The following is an 18228-nucleotide window of genomic DNA, read 5'->3' as shown; positions in this document are numbered from 1 at the left end:
TGCACACAATGGGAGGTGCATGAAAGGAAGATGAACAGTGAAGATGGCGGAAAGGCAATGGAATATGCTGGATGAAGGCATTCAGAAAAATCATGACATGCTTCAGTGATGAAGGTCACAAAGGACAGGTTAAAATTTAATCAGGATAAACTGAAGGTCTTGCATTCTATTTAAAAAAAATCAATCACAAAAGTACAGGCAAAAAAAAAAAAAATCTGACCAAATGAAGCACACATAAAACAAGCTGGCCTCTCTCCTTGGCTGCAAGTTCCAATGAGCTAGAGGCTCGGCTGCCAAAGAAGCTTATGTAACCGGAGGCTGCAGGAATAGTGTCCAGAACAAAGGGGTGTGACCCCAAGGCCTCCTGCCCGCGCCCCCCCCCCCCCCACCCCCCCCCCCCCCCCAATCCCCGTCCCCGGATTTTTTTTTTTTTTTTTTTGCCACCTTCATCCTTTGGTGTCACACTCTCCCTGCTCAGAAAGCCCCTTTCAGGGACTGCTCAGCAGATGCCTTCCCTTGATGACTATTGGTCAAGTGCTTGCCTCTCCAGCCCCGAGGCCCCAAGGAAAATGGACCACTGCTGCCTTGTTTCCTGACTTAACTCCTAGCACTTACCAGGCCTCAGCTGGTTTTGCTGCTGGACCCAAGCTCGACTTCGAGGGCTCGGAGGATCCCTGGCATCTGTGACTCTTCGCTGGTCTAGTGGATGAATAAGTGTGCTCTATAGCTGTGCTGTGGCACGCCGAGAGTGGGGTCTCTCAGGCTCCAGGGGGCTGTGAGGACAGACTAGGGGGGAGTCGGCGGGGCTGCTGCAGACCAGTGGTGAGGCCGTTACACCAGTTCCATGACGGAGTCATAGGACGGTGACCAACATGTAGAGTGCAGACCAATCAGAATGGTCAGGAAACGAAGTCAACCACACTTGGGTTTGCAAGGCTCCTGAGCTGTGCACTTCACCAGGTGGGAAGACAGCCTGGCTTCAGGAGATGATCTTGAATTTAGTGTTGTCAGTTTAGTGACATCCAAAGGAAGATGGCAGGTGGGCATTGGTTTTGTGAGTGTTTTGTGAGTTGGGAAGGAAATGTGGGCGGGGAGTCGGGATGGCTGTATGCTCTGCACACAGGTGGCGGCTGCAGCTGGGTATATGCCATCTCGCGGGGAGAGCACTGTCCACGATAGCCTCCAGCCACCTGTGGCTATTTACATTTAAATTCCTTCAGATTAAATCAAATTAAAAATTCAGCGCTTTAGTTGCACTAACCACATCTTAAGTGCTAATAAAACATTCCTGTCATCACAGTGTTATGGCGGGTGGTGCTGATCTAAGTGAAGAGAGGCCCTGGAGTTGACCCTTGAGGATTGTTTACAGAAAAAGGCGGGCATAGGGCAGAGGGAGAGGTGGGAGGGCTGGAGGGCCAGGTGAGGGGTCACATCATAGTCCTGGGCAGCCATGTCGGGAAGGAGTTCGTGGCAAGATGTCCAGTGCAGCTGTGAACGCATCAGATGAAGACGGGAAAACGCCCTTGGATTTAGCACCATGGCAGCTGGGTGACCTTAGAGGGATCTCTTCCAGTGGACTCACTGGCCAGGAGCCACAGTGCGGTGGTTGGGGAGCCAAGAGACACCGTTCCATTGACAGGTTTGGCTGGGAGAGGGAGGAGGAAACTGAAATGTCCACGGGGTGGGGGGTGGGGATTTTGTTTGTTTAATGAGAGAGAGTAGGATATTTAATAGTCTAAAGAAAATTCAAAGAATTTATTCCCCAGATATACTCACACGTTCATAAGGACACCCTAGTTTAGGGGACCAGTAAATTAATTGTTCCATCACAAACCCCAAAGGCATTCAAAAGAAAAAGAACTTTGTACAATTTCTGATATAGGACTATCTCCAAGATTTATTTTGCAAGATGCAGAACAGGGTGTATTATGCCACCCTTGTATTAAAAACAAGAAGAATATCCAGAGATATCATATGCTGATATTGGGGAGGGGGAACAAAACTTCTGAAAGAATGATCATGAAATTGGTCATGTATTAAGAAATTGCCTCCCAAGATAAGGAGCTGGGGGACAAAAGTGGGAGTGAATCTTTATTCATGGTATTTCTGTAGTGTTTGATTCTTTTAAACTATGCACATGTATTTTAAAAATAAAAATATTTTTCAAAGTCACTAGGAAAGGATTTGGTTGAGAGAGAGAGAGGTTAAATTATAAAGACAGGAGAGGTAACCCACCTCCTGCCTCTCTGGCCAGGACCCCTTGGCCTTTGATTACTCTATTGAGCTCTCCATGAAATCAGGCATATTTTAACATAGTAAGTTTTTGTGATATTCCATGTTAACCATCCCATATTGTCTACTGCTGGATAACAGATTACCCCCAAACAATAAACATTGGCTCTCTCACAGTTTCTGCGAGTCTGCACATGGCTTAGCAGGGCACCTCTTATGTTGGGCAGAGCTACATGCATCTCAGGGCTGGACAGGCTCAGGCCCGTGGCTGGGAGCCTCAGGGCCCAGACAGTTCCTCACCATGGGCCTCTCCATGTGTGCGGGCCACTCACAACAGGGCAGCCAGCTGCCATCCGAGCCAGCGCATGAGACGGAGCACCTGAGCCAGAAGCCACAGCCTCTTTGTAGCCTAAGCTCCAAAGTGACATTCCCTCACATTTGTGTCCTGTTGTTGAGAAGCGAGTCATTAGGTCCAGCCCACACTAGGAGAGAGGGTTCCACGAAGGAGTCATACCAGCAACAGGGACACCGAGGGCCAGTTAGAGAATGCCCACCACATATCCCCAGACTAAGCTCAATCGAACGCTTCTTTATATGGTAATGTTCTATTCCAATTCATCAAAATATCTTTTGCACCCTGAATAAAAGGGAACTCATGCATTCATCACTGTAACCTCTTCCATAACCTTATATCCTCAGAATAACCAGCTGCTGTTTTATCATCCTGCAATACTACTTGGGGGGGCTCCCATCTGTTTTTGATACTTCCTGAATTCTATCAGTTTGATAAAATTTGGCAAGCTTGATAAAACAGGAAAGTGGCCATCCCTTCAAAATCACTTAGGGAACAGAACATTCTCCAGTATCATGTAAGAACCAGGCCTTGATTTTAGGAAATATACACTGATGTGTTTAGGGGCCAAGGGGCTTGTGGTCTGCAACTTAACTCTCAAATGGTTCAGAAAAAAAATAACAATAGAGAACAGTGAAGCAAATAGGGCACAATGAAAGCAGAGTAAGAGTATTTCTGACTCCTTAATACTGTGCGTGCAATTTTTCTGTAAGTTTGAAATATCAAAATTAAAAGTTTGAAAAACAGTTCTCAGACCCATCCCCAGACCTGCTAAATGAGAATTGCGAATGGGACCTGGGAAACTTGTTTTATGAAAGATCCTCAGACACATTCTGGTTGTCAATCAGCAAGACTTAGGACCAACTACATAAAAGTCTGTCTCCTTTTTTTTGTTTTTGTTTTTTAAAGATTTTATTTATTTATTTGACAGAGAGATAGAGAACACAAGTAGGCAGAGGGAGAGGGAGAAGCAGACTCCCTGCTGGGCAAGGAGCCCGATGCGGGGCTCGATCCCAGGACCCTGGGATCATGACCTGAGCGGAAGGCAGACGCTTAACAACTGAGCCACCCAGGTGCCCCAGTCTGTCTCATTCTTAAAGCTGCCTGCATAGAGCATCTGAAATTACCAGTTGGACTTTGCTTCTTTGGGTAACCGAGGTAGTCCCATGGTCCATTCCCTAACACCACCCTTGGCTCTCCTCCAGCTATAGAACTGGCCCCTTGGAGGGATGGGATTTGGTGGCAAAGGGGGAGTCTGATTGTGCAGCCCAAGGAAAAATGGAGACTCCCAGGATGTGTCTGTGGTCACTGTAAAGGGCAGAAAGAGCACTGTAAAGGTCTCAGCACAGAACGGGGCAGAAGCCCTCCCCAGCCTGGCTCTTTTGGTTCCCCACAATCCTGTGCCACACCTCAGAGCTTTGGATCACCGTGGTGACCAACCCTGCCCTCGGGAGCCCACTCTGCCTCAGGGAGGCCAGCGGGCAGACAGCATCCTGCCAGCTCTTACATCAGGGTCCTCTGCTTGCGGGTGCATGTGAGGCCTGCCCGTCCTGGCTGCGGCTGGCTGGAGAAGCTTCCGGAAGTGCGCCTGCCGCGCCGTGTTTTCAAGGCACAGTGGGCATGCACAGGTTTAGGTGAGACCGTGGGACTAGAGGCTGCTGCCAGGTCGGTTTGCTGGGGAGGTCAGGAGAGAACCGCATCCCTCAGAGCCCCCAAAGCAGGGTAGAAGGCCTGGGAAGGGGGCTGGAGCCGGGGTCTGAGAGGTGGGCTCGAGGTCCCATCGAGGTGTATCCACCTGGGAGCCAGAAACCCTGGAGTGTCCAGCGCGCTCCCGGGGCCTGCAGCTTCTTTGCAGCACTGGGGTGGTCAGCTGGGGTCACAGTGATCTACCATAGGTGGGGTCGGCGGGACACGCTGCCCTGACCACAGCGTGCCCCGGAGGGCAGGGACCCAAGAACTGTGGGCGGCGCTCCCTTCTCCGGCCGTGGTTGAGGGTGGTGAGCCTTTGCACCTGAGAAGGGCTGTGCTTGGAAATTGCTGTCCTCTCACTGTGTGGTGCCCTTGCAGCTCTGACTCACCCCGTTTTGTTTCCTTCCATTTCTGCCTCCTGCGAGTCTTCCTCTCGCGGTTAGCCCTCACTTCCTGCTGACCTGGCACAGGCCCGGTGCATGCCTTTTCGAGCACCCCAGGGGAGTCTTGATCTTGGTGCCAGTGCCTTCCTGAAGGGTGGGGGGCTAGGTTGGCCAGCTGCTGTTGCTAACCACTATGGGTGTCTTACTCTTCCCTCCCAGTGGTTTTCAGGCCCTTTCCGGTAAGCCCACAGACGTAAGGGCATTTACCCATGCTCTTTGCCACACACACTTACCCAGAGTGCTTGGGTCAAAGGGCAGAAAATGTACAGTATATACCCACAGCCTGGTGCAACTCTATGATTCTTGATTTGGTGCAAGCTGGGTTTTTGGTTTGTCCAAAACAACTTACAGAAACACTGATTTGCTTCCCCCTCCTAGACCCCTGTGAACGAACTGTGCATCAGCTGCAGGCTTTGCTAGTTGACACAGAATCACTCCACTAAAACCAGGCCGTGGGCTCCTAAAACATGTATTCCATGTCCTCTTAACAAAATGACCTGCAGATCATTCAGGGTAAGAGGCAAAAATCATCTGTATTTTATTACTTTTACCAGGGGCTCCTGTCAGCAAACGGCTTAGCTGTTCTTGGCTTCACACAGGGAAACAGCAGTAATGGTAGAAGAGGAACTAAATATTTAAAAGCATATTTAATTCAACACCTATTAGGTGGATCAGCTCGTGTTTCTAAATAGCCAAGCAAGGAGGCAGAGTTCTGACACTCTATATACTGGGACTTGCTTAGAAAGCTGTGTCTGCAGCCACGTGGCTTAAGCAGGATTGTGCTGGCTGACAGCTTAACCCACACTGTGACTGTGATCTCTTCCAGAGGTCGCACTAAAGACACCACTGATCACACGGGCTAGACTCCATCTTTCTAGAACTTTCCAGATTCTGGAAAGTGTGTGATGGAAACAGAAGGAAGCCACTGATGCTCTCCCAGCATGAAATACAGACACGTTTTGAGACCTGGAAGCAGTGAGTGGAACCAGATGGAGTTGGAAAGAAGTATTTGGTACTAGCCTTCTTCCCTGCAGTGATTTTTAGGAGCCTCACTGAAGTGCCCTTTTGCCACTTCTCCCCCTATTTTGCATGCTCTTCTGAATGTGATATGCAGATATAGAACTGCAACATTTTAGTCCTAGCTTTTATTCTTTCTGAATTTGTAAACTTTTTTTTTTTTTTAACCAGAGAACACCTGTATTTGGTAATATTGGCTTCACCCAAAGAACCAAGAACATCTTCTAAGTTCATTTGTGCATTGTGTGTTTAAGGCCTAAGAACAATCAGAACTTTTGTACGTCCATTAGATGGACAAAGAGAACCTGTGGTACTGCATATAAAATAATAAAGTAGCTGTTATTCTACTTCTGTTGTTTTGGAGAGAACCCAAAAGAGCCTTGGAATATGGTCAAAAGCAGGGATAAGCCCATGCATTTGTTCACGCTGCCTTTCAGAGCCTCCCCTGACACCTGGGAGCACTGCTCTTCAAGGCCTAGAGGGGCACGTGTATCATGTACTGAGTGGCTAACCCAGGATTGGTTCCATAATTAATTTCAGTGAAACTCTGTAATCATTGCAATTTGGAAAACCCCATCTCGGCTCATGTAACAGCAACACATACCAGGCCATGTCTCCCCTGAAGCATGCGCACACTCGGGAGAAACCTGATGTGGTCTGACTAGACGGTATGTGGGGTATCAGCCATGAATGCTCTCATTTCTTCTTCATCCAGACTCTGGGTTCTGGTCACACTAGGGTCTTAGATTTCTTTGGTCTCTAAGGCACATGTTTGCAAAAAAAGTCCTTTCTTCCTCACAGAAGTGATGGATTTCATGCCTATATTAGACTATAGACATGAACTTTTTTTGTTATGTTAGTCACCATACGTTACATCATTAGTGTTTGATGTAATGTTCCATGATTCATTGTTTGCATATAACACCCAGTGCTCCATGCAGAACGTGCCCTCTTTAATACCCATCACCAGGCTAACCCATCCTCCCACCCCCTCCCTTCTAGAACCCTCAGTTTGTTTCTCAGAGTCCATTGTCTCTCATGGTTCTATAGACATGAACTTTTAAAAAGTCATCTAGCCTACTACTAACTCCACCTGTTAGAAAGTCTGACCTGGACCCCTCCCCCTGGAGGAAAGTTAATGGAAAGATAGTCCCTTGGACAGAGGTGGTTTGGTGCTATGGATGGTTTCAATGACACCAACTAGGACAGCATTGTGTCACTCCAGTTCTAGACTCCGGGAAGCACTAGACAGCCTAAATGTGCTCAAGACCCTGTGACACAACAGTGAGGTGTGTTCCGTGACGTTCCCGTCACCCTAAATTCGGCCGCAGTGTTGGTTACGGTCGCTGCCTCTCACCCAGAGGGGATATAAGGTGATGGCAAGGAAAGTGAAATAAAAGATGTATGTAAAAAGCAGGAATTTGTCTATTTAATGAGGCTCATAGATGGGGATGAGTAGGCATTCCTGCTCTGAGGGAAGGGATGTCCGATGAATGAAGGCTAGAGCCCCTGCCCTCCACTGATGGTGTTTTTGTTGCAGAAGAAGATCAGGTGTGATCAAGTAGACCATCCCTGGCTCTGGCTTTGCCCAGGCTCCTCCGAAGGGGCGCCGATGGTGGCAGTCCTGCTGGCTCGCTGTGTGGGCACCCAGGGCAGCCGTTCTTACCCGCTGGGGATGGGGCCCCGCCCCCCCCCCCCCCCCGGGGTGAAAGGAACATGCCAATCTCTTAGGCAATGGAGGCAATGTGGACTTGTCAAAATCCCAGTCAATGTTATGACTATTGGTTTGGTTTTAGTTATGTTATTGATTGTGAAGTATTAGATTAACCAAACATAGAGATGTCCATGTTTATCAAAGAGCCATACAGTATTTAGATAGGGAGAAACAACCTCACTGCCCTGGGAAGATCCTAAAGGTGGTGGGAGAAGATCCTAAAGACGTGTGCTCTCTCTCTGGCCTGAAGTTGGGCCTGCGTTTTACAAGCATCTTTCTGGTCTTTGGTGAGGGGTGAGGTGTCCAGAGGCTGGAACCACTCTGCAGCGGACAGGAGCCCTTTCCGTGCCTGCACCACCAGCCCCCACCCCGACCCTCACGGCAGGCACACAGAAGGGGTGCAGGTGCCTCTCGGGGCAGAGATGCAGCTCGCCCTGTGCGGCCATTCCCATTCATCCTGCTGTCTCTCTCCTAGTTAGTAGTGATGGATTGTTTTCTTCGATTACAGGTTATCTCCCCTTAATATTTAAGAAAAATGTTTATTTAAAATTTTAAAAAGTCTTTGGTTGAAACCCTGGTGAGGGCAGTAGGCTGTCTCCCTCACTTAATTCAGTGAAGTGTTTACCTCAGCCCTTTATTTTCTAAACGGTCTGGGCTTCTGCTTCGTGCAGCAGTGAGACCCTGCCCCTCCCACTGGTTGACTCAGGACTCCGACGGGAGGCTGGGCTCCGGGTTCCCTCTGACCAGCGGCCACACCACCCACTCACCCCACAGGCGGGGTCCTGTTAGAGACCTCTGATTTCTGTCGTTAATCAGTGGTGTTTATTTCTGTTCTTTGGGCTCTTAAGCTTTTGTGTATCACCTTGACCCAACCAAATTGCTGAAGTTTCAGTGGCTAGGTCCCTAAATGCCCCCCAGCCATGACTTTCAGTGAGCGCATGGGGGCATTTTCTGTGGAGCAGCCGCTGGAGCTTACTGTCCTTTACCCCTCTGGGTGTGTCCTCTGGCCTGTCTACCACTCCATGCACAGCCTGAGCCCTGGGCCCTGGGATGCTCCTACCTATCAACCTAGGACCCACAGATAAAGACAGGGATTGACCAGATCGTCATCGGCCTTGGCTGGTCACTCACCTCTCTGGGTCTCATCTCCTGAGGGCCCCTAGTGACCTGTATGGAAGCTTATGCAGTGAGAGAAGAACACTGCCTCCCTCCTTGTCTCTCAGGGCTTCCAGACAGAGGGAGTTACATCCTGAAGGCCCCAGCACATCCTTCCTACAGTCAGATCAAGAGTGGACCAGTTCCTGAGTAGGGGACGCTGCAGACAGTCTTGTCCAGGAAGTGCCTCCTACAGATGCTTGGTCATCTGGGTGATCTGAAGCGCAGGATTGATGTCTCGGTAAAGGAACATCACTGGGTGTTCGGTATCATGGGCTGATGAAAAGCGATCAGATTATCCCCCTCCGTCCCTTCTGATAAACAGCCCAGGACCATATCATAGCAGATGGAGTGGATGGAGGGCTGCCTCGTGCACTTCGCTCTGCAAACTAGCATCACACCTAGAAACCTAGTTCTTTCAGTGAAAGATGCCATTAGAAAAGGAACTCAATTTGTAAAAGAAATTGAAAAGAAATTTGTCCTGTTTTGAGGCAAACTGATCACCACACTTTTTTTTAAAGATTGTATTTATTTATTTATTTATTTATTTATTTATTTATTTGAGAAAGAAAGGGGGGGAGGCGGAATAGAGGGGGAGGGCAAGGAAGGGGGAGAGAATCTCAAACAGACTCCTCGCTGAGCTCAGAGCCAACACAGGGCTCCCTCTTACGATGCTGAGGTCATGACCTGAGCCGAAACCCAAGAGTCAGACACTTAACTGACTGAGCCCCCCCAGGTGCCCCCATCATACTTTTTTTACATGACTATTTGCCAAAACACAAAATGCTTTTTTCCCCTTTCTCATACAGAATTGGATGGCCCCTTCATCCGACTTCTGTGAGTTGCTAAGTACTCCCGTTCTGTGCCTTCCTCACCCTCCCTGTTATCACCCTCCTTCTTCTGTGGTCAGGATGTGCACAGTGGATGGCCATTCCAGAAGTACTGAGTGTTTTATCTATATATTCTCATATTTCCTTCTGATTACTCATAGCTTGCTTTTGTTCTTAGGGACCCTGGCTCTTTTTATTTCCAATGACACTTCTATTCCACATATTCCATCTGTATTCTGACCTGACCCCCGTGGTGGGCCATGGAGAGGGTGGGGTTAACACCTTCCGCCCAGGCCGCTGCTGGGCTGGGCATCCCCCCCCGCTTTGTGGATGTCCCCAGGGCCCACCGTCCTTCTCTACACTTGGGCCTGGGTGTTTCCAAAATACATCCATTCAGTTCAGCTGCCTTTTAAGCAACATCTGTTACCAGTTTTCTCTCCTCGTCTAACGAAGGAGACATCGCTTATTTTAATCTTGATTGTTCCTGAATAATGTATGACTGCCTGTACTCCTCTTTTGGTGCTTGGTGAATTGCACTTTGTTGCCAGATTTAGGTCCCGGTTCTTTCCGTTTTCCTTGTTGGAGGTGCTCTCCTTAGCGGTTCACCCATCGCTAGCCTTCTTCCCATGTTTGAGCTGTTTGAGCACTTGTGATTTTGCCAACTAACAATCCCACAGCTTTTCCCACATTTTCTGGTTCTTGTGCCCTTCGGAGGCCTGTCCTTTTAAAAAAAGAAAAAAAAAAAAAGCCAAGGATGTCTGTCTTCTTAAAAAATGTAACTCTTAAACTTCTTTCCTGGCATTGTAAGCAACTTTTTAAAATCTTGCTTAAATTTGTGCTTACAGGTCAGGAGAGGGGTTAATGTGGTGGGTTCTAGAGCCAGACTCCCGTGGTTTAGAGACTTAGCAGAAGCAGAAAATCTGAGCCAGGTGGGACGGGACAAAATTGAGGCCTCACCAAGAACCAAAAAGATGTCAGCAAACCCTCTTGAGACAGAAGTGTGAGCCAGCCGACCCTGAATCTCCTGGCACAGGTGGCTGGGGCAGAAAGCTGAGTGATGTTATAACAGCGCAAAACCAGAGGCGCATCAGCGGGCTGGGCTCAAACCTCCTGTGCGCTGTGACCTTGGGCAGGCTTCTGAGCCTCCCTGGGCCTCAGTTCTATCTTTAACATGATGACGATATGTTTCTCATAGGGTGGTTCTGAGGAGCAAATGAGTAAATAGCGTTTAGAACAGTATCTGGTATGTATTGTGATATAACTGTTGGTCAGTAAGTTACGCAAAAATAATAGAATGTAACAGACATTAAAAGTTAAATCAATAAAGCAGGAGGGAAAAAGAGGTTGCATATATAAGCACAATTAGAAATGCAGGAAATGGGCAGGTGGGGAGTAAGTTACCAAGAATTACATGAAGCTAGTACAGAGAACATGCATGAAGCATGGGGCTAGCGCTCTGAACACACCTGCCTGTGATCCACAGTCCATGCGGAACCATCTAGATGGAGTGTGCCCATCCCATGCTGAAAGCCCAGGTGCCGGTGAAGAGTCTGCTACATTCATTGCTTAGTGATCTCAGGCGAATTTTGGATAAATGGAAAGGATTGCATTTAGGGGCCCAGAGAAAATACCAGAACCCACTGATGGAATGTGGAAGGACAGAGGCCATGAGCAGCCCAGATGAGGGCTTTCTCACTTCCCAAACCCAGCGAGCTCAAACCCAGCGAGGTAGGCCACTCTTTCATCAGTTTCGCTTTGTCATTTGTGTGTGCATTCAGCACTTTTAGCCACCTATAGAACGCCATAGCTTTGGCAAATACATAATTTTAGCAGCCCAGGTTTCAGAGAAAGCTGTGGCTTAATCGAACGTATTTGGCTCCTGATTCCAGAAGCATCAGAATAAGTGCATCTCTGGGGATGGCTGGGAAGCAAGCCTCAGGCTTCTGCGGGTCCCTCACACTCTATAGAAAGGAATTTGCATTCTCAGGCTATCTGTGGAGTTTCCCTTCCAAGAGCCTTTGACTTCTGCTTTGGGAAATTTAGCTCTGAAACCCAATTATGCAGAGAAAGCAAGACCCAAAAAATTATTCAAGAAGTAGATGTAAAAAAATTTTTTCATGTTAAACTGACTTTACCCTTCCCGGGGTCAGCTTGTGCAGTTAATAGACTTGTGGCCCCCAGCATGTCACCTGTTGGGTGAGCTGGGCTGGGCCACCAAGTCTTGGAGCCTCTTTGGAGCTGGGTTTTGATCTTGGAGGGTTTTTGTCTCCAGCTGGGATCAAGCTGGTAATCTGGCAACCTTCCGGGTGGCCCTTGACTCTCCACCTCCCTGGCGGTCATTGCAGACCCCCTGAGCCAGAGCCAGAGCCACACTGGGGGGCTTGGGGGGAACCAAGATTCCTGTTCCCACTGAGCCACAGTCCTAAGGGGCCCAGACCTGCATTGCCAGCAAGGCAGGTAACTGGGCCTCCGAACGACATCCTGAGCCTTCTGATATAAAGCTCACACTGCAGTGTGTTTTCGGGGACCCCATACATGTGACCAACAGATTTGTGATCCAGATAGTGATGCTGCCTTCAAGAACATGAGTGTGTCTCATTTACATACCCACGAGAAGGGAGGCTTTCCCAGTTCACTGTAGTCATGCCGAGTTATGGGCTGAACGGGGATCTTGCTGGCTGCCCCCGTGGGCTCCAGGCTGTGGCCCCTCTTCCACCGGGACTGATGGAGCGCTGGCTCCAGCTCACAGTGCTGTGTTGGGGGCCTTGGGGGCAGAGTCACAGCTCCTCTCCAGAGAGTCCACACTAGGTGGGATAGAACACTGAAGCAGGAAAAACCCTCCCATAAACCTTGACAAAAACAGATGGTGTGAGTGGAGTGCAGGAATTACAGTGGAGGGTGATGGTGACAGGCAGCCCCTCTGGGCTGGGTGACATGGGGTTGAGTCCAGAACCTATGGGAAGCCTCTGTGGTTGCATGTTCTTGTCCCCTGTCTTAAAACCTGACTTGGCCTGCTTTGGGATGACAACGTCCAGGAGTCTGGGAGGCTGGCACTGGGAGCAGCGGGTGTGCTTGGTGGGGGGGCGGGGGGCGGGCCGGGCCCCACGGCGGACTGAAGACAGAGGAGGGGCACAGAGGCATCCACCATAAGGGCTCAAGTTTTGATCCGAGCAGCCAGGTGGTAGTGGCCCCTGAGATGGGGTGACTGGGAGAGAAGCTGGCTGGGGTAAGGATGTGCGACTCAGAGCGCCGTGTGTTTAATGGTCAGCAGACCTCACATTTTGTACGTTTTGTCAAATATTGAGATGAACCAGGCACCCCAGAGAGAGAGGTGGTGTAGGCGGTGCCCTCCAGACGGCCTGAGGGGCCGCTGCCCCTGCACCCTCCTGTCCTTCCCTCACTGATGTGGGGCTTGTCAGAGCCTGAACGCATTGCCAGGACCAGGGCAGATCTGGAGTGTTTCATTGTTATATTAGAATATGTCCAAAACACTGCTTGTTTGAGGTAAGCTTTCCTCTAGATATAACAAATAAAAACAGTTTTGAGGCGCCTGGCTGGCTCAGTCAGAAGAGCACGCCACTCCTGATCATTGGGGTTGTGAGTTCGAGCCCCCTGCTGGGGGTAGAGAGTACTAAAAAAAATGTAAAAAAAAAGTCTTTGTGAAACGTCCCATTCTTTACTTTCTTTTTCACCTGAACGGCCAGACCCTTGTTTGATTTTGCCCTGATTCTAGCTACATGACCTCAGACAAGTTGCTTAGCCTCAGCCTGGTCAATGAATGACACAGAGAGAGAAGACCTCGCTCGCTTGTGCTAACGAGGGGTGCACGGACACGGCTGTGCACAAGGGAGGCCTCCGGTCCTGCTCCTTCCCGCTCACTCGCTCACTCGAGCTGGAGGAGTGGCTTCCTTCCACCCCACCTGCATGACAGACTCACCCTGGGGGAGCCCAGTTACATCAGAATGGAGGTGGGTAGGGGGCTGGTGATCTTAGCTCTCTGTCACCAGGCCTCCGCACCCGAGGCCAAGGCCGGCATGAGTCGGGGGAGCCGGGTGCTGCAGGTGCCGTTACCCGACTGAACTGGCCCGAGAACCCGGTTCCTGTCTGAGCCCGTGAGGCCAGCAGCCGGCCCCATGGCAGCCACTGAGCTCTGCACAGAGCCAGCTCCTGGCCAGCGAAGCTTCCGGTAAACAGGAAGAGATGAATGCACAGGCTCTTTCGGTCCTTCAGCTAGGAGCTGCCCAAATAGTCTTTCTGTGGGTGGTTGTTGCTTTTGAGGGGAAGGGGTAATGGAGTAGCTGCTAACAGATTTCAAATTGGGCAGTAATGTAATCCATTGGTTGTGATTTCCTGAGTGCTATGAATAGCAAGATCCCAGAGCTGATTGTGGGTTCAGCCAGAGAGAGTCTCTGCTAACAAGCCTGAGGGGGAGAAGGGGCCGTCCCAGATCTGTAGAAAGCACTGCAGGGCTCAGGAAGCATTTCTGAACTTCTCCACAGGGAATAATGGATCCAACTATGCATCCTTTCTTATGTTGAGCTGTGCATTTGGACAACACACTTGGTGATTAGGTTCCTCTTATAATCATTACTAATAATGAATGATGTAAGAAGTCAGTCTGTGGTTTTTAAAGAATTATTTGGAGCATGAGTGTTTTAATGAGTCATGAATTGGGGAAGATTTCATTCTCTTCATTCTGATGCTTTTTGTAGGGAAGAAGTCAGCACTATTACCTTGCTTATAGTTTTAATAAGGCTTTAATTTAAGAATCCCTAAAGAAGCCAGGTTTTTTTTAATGGGATAATGTTGCTCCCTGCCATTGCATCTCCCCAGGCAGGGCTGCTAAAGAGCAGAAGTGGCTGAAGAGCTGGGCTGCAAGGGGTCGGCCTGGTGCCCCAAGGGCTGTTCTGTGACTTGGCCTGAGCCCACAGCATGGCCTGGAAGGGGCCTGCTCATCCCCCTCCACTCCAGCTTGCTTCTCTGTGACAGATGACAGGCGACAAATCAGAGACTCCTAAGTCTGGGGAGGTCTGGAGAGAAATTTCAAGGGCTTGTTAAAAATTCAGAGACCTGGGCCCTACTACAGACCAGCCAGTTAGCGTCCCAGGGAGGGGCCGATGAGTCTGCATTTAAGAGGCTTCTCCAGATTCTTAAGTGGCCACAGGACTGAATGATCATCAAGGTTCTTTCAGATTAGAAAATCTGTGCTTCTGGAGTTCATCCTGCCAGTGCTCATGGTCTCCCCGCAGTAGGGGAGGGTGCGGGAAGCAGGCTGGGCTGGGGCTCAGGCTCCTGGCTCCTCCGCACCAGGAGGGTGGGGTGGGGCTCCTTTTCCAAGGTCATGGCAGCAGATGGAGGGGATCTAGACCCGCGAGCAGTGGACAGCAGCTGGCTTACCTGAGAGAAGCTGCCTCAAGGCGCAGTGGCTTCTGACTCCATCTTTCAGGAGGAATGGCGGAGGCCTGCCCATTTGTTTGCACCGGACAGGACTGGGTGCCACTCACTGACCTCAAAACCAGTTTAAGTCTCCCTCTGTGGCAAACAGGCTGCTGCAGCTTGTTTCTTCTAAACTGCTTGGATGTTTCTCTGGGCTTGAGCCACAGGTTTGAAGTTCTGCTGCGGCCGCTGGCTAGCATGTCCAGCAGGGAGGGCAGGAGATGCAGGGAGACAAGCCAAGCCTCGGCTCCCCTCACAGCCGGGGCGCTCAGCCCTGCGCTGGCAAAGGCCCGGGGAGCACAAGCCTTCCCGCGCACCATGGGCCATGTTTCCTGTGGGGGTCACAGAGCTCCATGAGGCAGATCAGGCCCTGGGGGACCCACCACCGAGGGGAAGGGTGGTGGGCAGGCTTGGCCCAACCCACCAGATGGAGGGGCCTGGTCACTGCACTTGTGGAGACAGATACTCCTGGGCAGAGTGCTCCTGCCCCTGGGCTGGGGCATGGGAGGATGGTGGGGTCCCTGGCCACCGCTTCTACCTTTGCTCCCAGCCGCGCAGCTCAGTGTGGACAGCCCGTGGCCTCCCGACGTGCCCTGTGCTCAGGAGCCACCCAGCGGAAGCCCTACACATAATGGGAGAGCAGCTTGCTCCCTGCAGGGAGCCTTACAGGCTCCTTTGGATCAAAACCCATTTTGATTTTCCTCCCCATGTGGAATGCTAGGGAGGCCTGTCTAGAAGATTCCATGACAAGCTAGGCAATATTTTATCCTCATTATAGTTCTAGTTTAGTTACATTTATTTAGCCTTTAATTTCTTATGGCTGCTTGTCAAATAGATTCATATTCTCTCTCTCATAAAAAGACATTTAAAAAGGTCTCGTAAGTATTAAATGACACCAGCTAGAAGAGTTGGCAGTGAATCTGGGCTGAAATAGTACAGTTTTCCTGTATGAGGGTATTTTACATCCACAGTTAACAGGGAAAGCGGGCTCGTAAGAGGATGGGAAGTGCTACGAGCAGCAGAAAAGGAGGCAGATGCAAAACATAACTTCTGGGAGACTCTCACGTGGCCTGGGGGTTCTGCTCCTCCAGGTCTGCGAGCTAACTCAGACGGGCACCGTCACCTTGCCAGGCTGTACAGGCATCGTGGCCGTGGGGCCTGAGGCTGGCGTCCACTCCTGTGCCCACGGCTTACTCCAGGGAGGCCTGCGGAAATGCTGTGGCCCGTGCAACAAGAGCTCCCTGGTCCCCATGACCCACCGGCCCCCTTCTCCATTAGAAGCCATCCCCTAAAGCCTGTTTCCATGTGGACCAGCAAGAGCCAGGCAGGCCTCGCCGCAGCCCATGGGGAGAGGGGCAGCCTCCAGGCTCAGAGAACAGGGGTCTCCTGAGCTACTCCAGATCTAAATGATCCTCACAAGGGGAAATGGGGTTGAAGCAGGAGGCAGAGGCTTTTGCTTGCAGACTGTGAACGGGCCTCCTATCCCTGAAACAGACAGAGCCCGGCATCAGATCCAGCCCCGTGTGGTGCCCGGGGGCTTCCAAGAGGGGCGGTCGGCTACCTCGAGCAGCAGCGGCCTTGTCTGAGCTCAGAGTTGTGTTTTTCCCAGAAGTAAATAACTCTTCTCGAAAAGCAGCGTGGGTATTTTCAGCCAAATTCCAAAGGAGTTATTCATTTTTTCAACAAACAGGGCAGAGCTGTAGTCATGTTTTCCAGCACCCACGGACACAGGGGGCTGGGAGCTGGGGGGGTGGGGTCCTCGGGGACCGGCGGGGGGCGCCCCAGGACTGGGAGCTGCAGGACCTCCTCACCCCCAGCTGCCTTGTCCTTGGCTGTGGGCTCCTTCTGACACCTCCCTGTGAGCCTGGCAGGCTGCACTTCCGTCTTGGCCTGGCCCTCAGGGAGATTTCTTAGGATGTCCCCAGTGGCACTGGATGGCTCAGTGGCTCGGGATGGCCCTGTAGCTGTAGGGACAGAGGGCTGGCGAAAATGTCTCCTGTTTGGGCTCATCTGCTCTGGGCCAGGGACTCCATGTACAGTGACCACCGTGCAGAATGTGCTCCACGGCTCCCTGCGTGCAGGTGTGGAAGCAGAGGCACAGAGGTCCACTTGCCTGGGTCACCAAGTTTATAGGCACAGAGCGAGGACTTGGCCCCAAGTCAGTGCCCCAGGCCCCCTGCCTGGGGATCTGGGGCGGGAGAATCCCGTGGCTGCGTCTCAGCCCTGTATCTGCAGGCGTCCTTGGGGTAGGCAGGACACACAGGACCCCTTCTAGCAGGTTCACCCAACCCAACATCCCCGGCCCACGCCCACTGGCCCCCATCTCTTCAGTGTCAGCAGCGGGGGCTCTGCGCTCTCGGGAGGGCCTCGGGCAGTGTCAGGGCGCCCCCGCTCCCCGGCTTCTCAGGGCACAGAGTGTGCTCTGATGGAGCTCAAGACCCCATCGCCCAGGGCCTCTCACAGCGGGGGCGGGAGCCTGGGTCACCCCCCCGGGGGCCACCCCGCAGGCTGGCGTGGCTTACCCCCCCCCCCGTGTCTTGTGTTCTCTCAACAGCAAATGAAGCTCATGGCCCAGAACCTGAAGGAGGAATCGAGGGAAGGCAATAAGGAGGAGGAGGCCTGAGCGCCCTCCCGGGCCGCCCTGAGCCAGGGCAGAGGGGCACCTGGAGCAATGCGGCGGCCCCTGACCCCAGACCCGGAGCTGCGTGGCCATAAGCGGCGGCACCGCGCCCCCCTCTGCGGTGTCCCGGTGAGGGCCGGCGGGGAGGACAGCCGAGACCCAGCTCCTCCCAGGCCCCCACCCGGCCTGCTCCTGCCTTCCCGTCCCTGCCCAGGCCCCCCCAGCACCCCCCATGCAGCGGCCCGGCCATGGGGGCTGGGCGGCGGGTCAGGCCGAGCACCCCCCGCGCCACCAGCGGGGCCGGTCTGCGGGGGTTCGGGCCTGGGGAAGGGGGGCGAGGCAGTGTTTCCAGCACCCGGACAGCTCTAAACACCTCTTGCCTGGTTCTGTTTTGCGGTATGTTAACAGACCCTTTCTCAACAAAAGCCGTCGTAACTGAGCGATTAAAGGCAACACGTACCTCTCTGACTCTTACTTACCCCACGAGGACTGAACCGGCCCTCCTTCTGAAACGAGCCCTGGGTCAGGTCATTGAAGGGGGAGCTGGGCGGTGCTCAGCTGGAGGCTGGGCACCTGTGTGCCACTTCCAAGGCCCGGGGCCAGGCCCAGCCAGTGCTGGAACCCGTCCCGTCGTGGGGACTGGCAAGGGCCACCGGGGCTGCTTTCATGCCCGTGGCAGCCGGCACCCTGGTGTGGGCTCACCCCTGCGGAGGGGGGCCTCTGCCCAGCGGTGCCATCCA

The 18228-nt window shown here is 51.8% G+C and overlaps 1 protein-coding gene across 3 annotated transcripts in view; it reads left to right on the top strand.

Annotated features, from left to right (window-relative positions):
- ANO10 (anoctamin 10) overlaps window positions 1-17947 on the top strand; it is a 226720-nt gene extending 208773 nt beyond the window's left edge. For all 3 annotated transcript variants that reach the window (XM_044920851.1, XM_044920854.1, XM_044920849.1), the window contains one exon: window positions 17423-17947. In XM_044920851.1, the coding sequence (XP_044776786.1) occupies window positions 17423-17491 (69 nt within the window). In that variant the 3' untranslated portion in view covers window positions 17492-17947. The remainder of the gene's footprint in view (window positions 1-17422) is intronic.
- Window positions 17948-18228: the final 281 nt, after the last annotated feature.

This window comes from Neomonachus schauinslandi, chromosome 1, assembly GCF_002201575.2.
Source record: "Neomonachus schauinslandi chromosome 1, ASM220157v2, whole genome shotgun sequence".
In the NCBI taxonomy this organism is placed as follows: Eukaryota; Metazoa; Chordata; class Mammalia; order Carnivora; family Phocidae; genus Neomonachus; species Neomonachus schauinslandi.
This window is presented reverse-complemented; position numbering and strand designations above follow the sequence as displayed.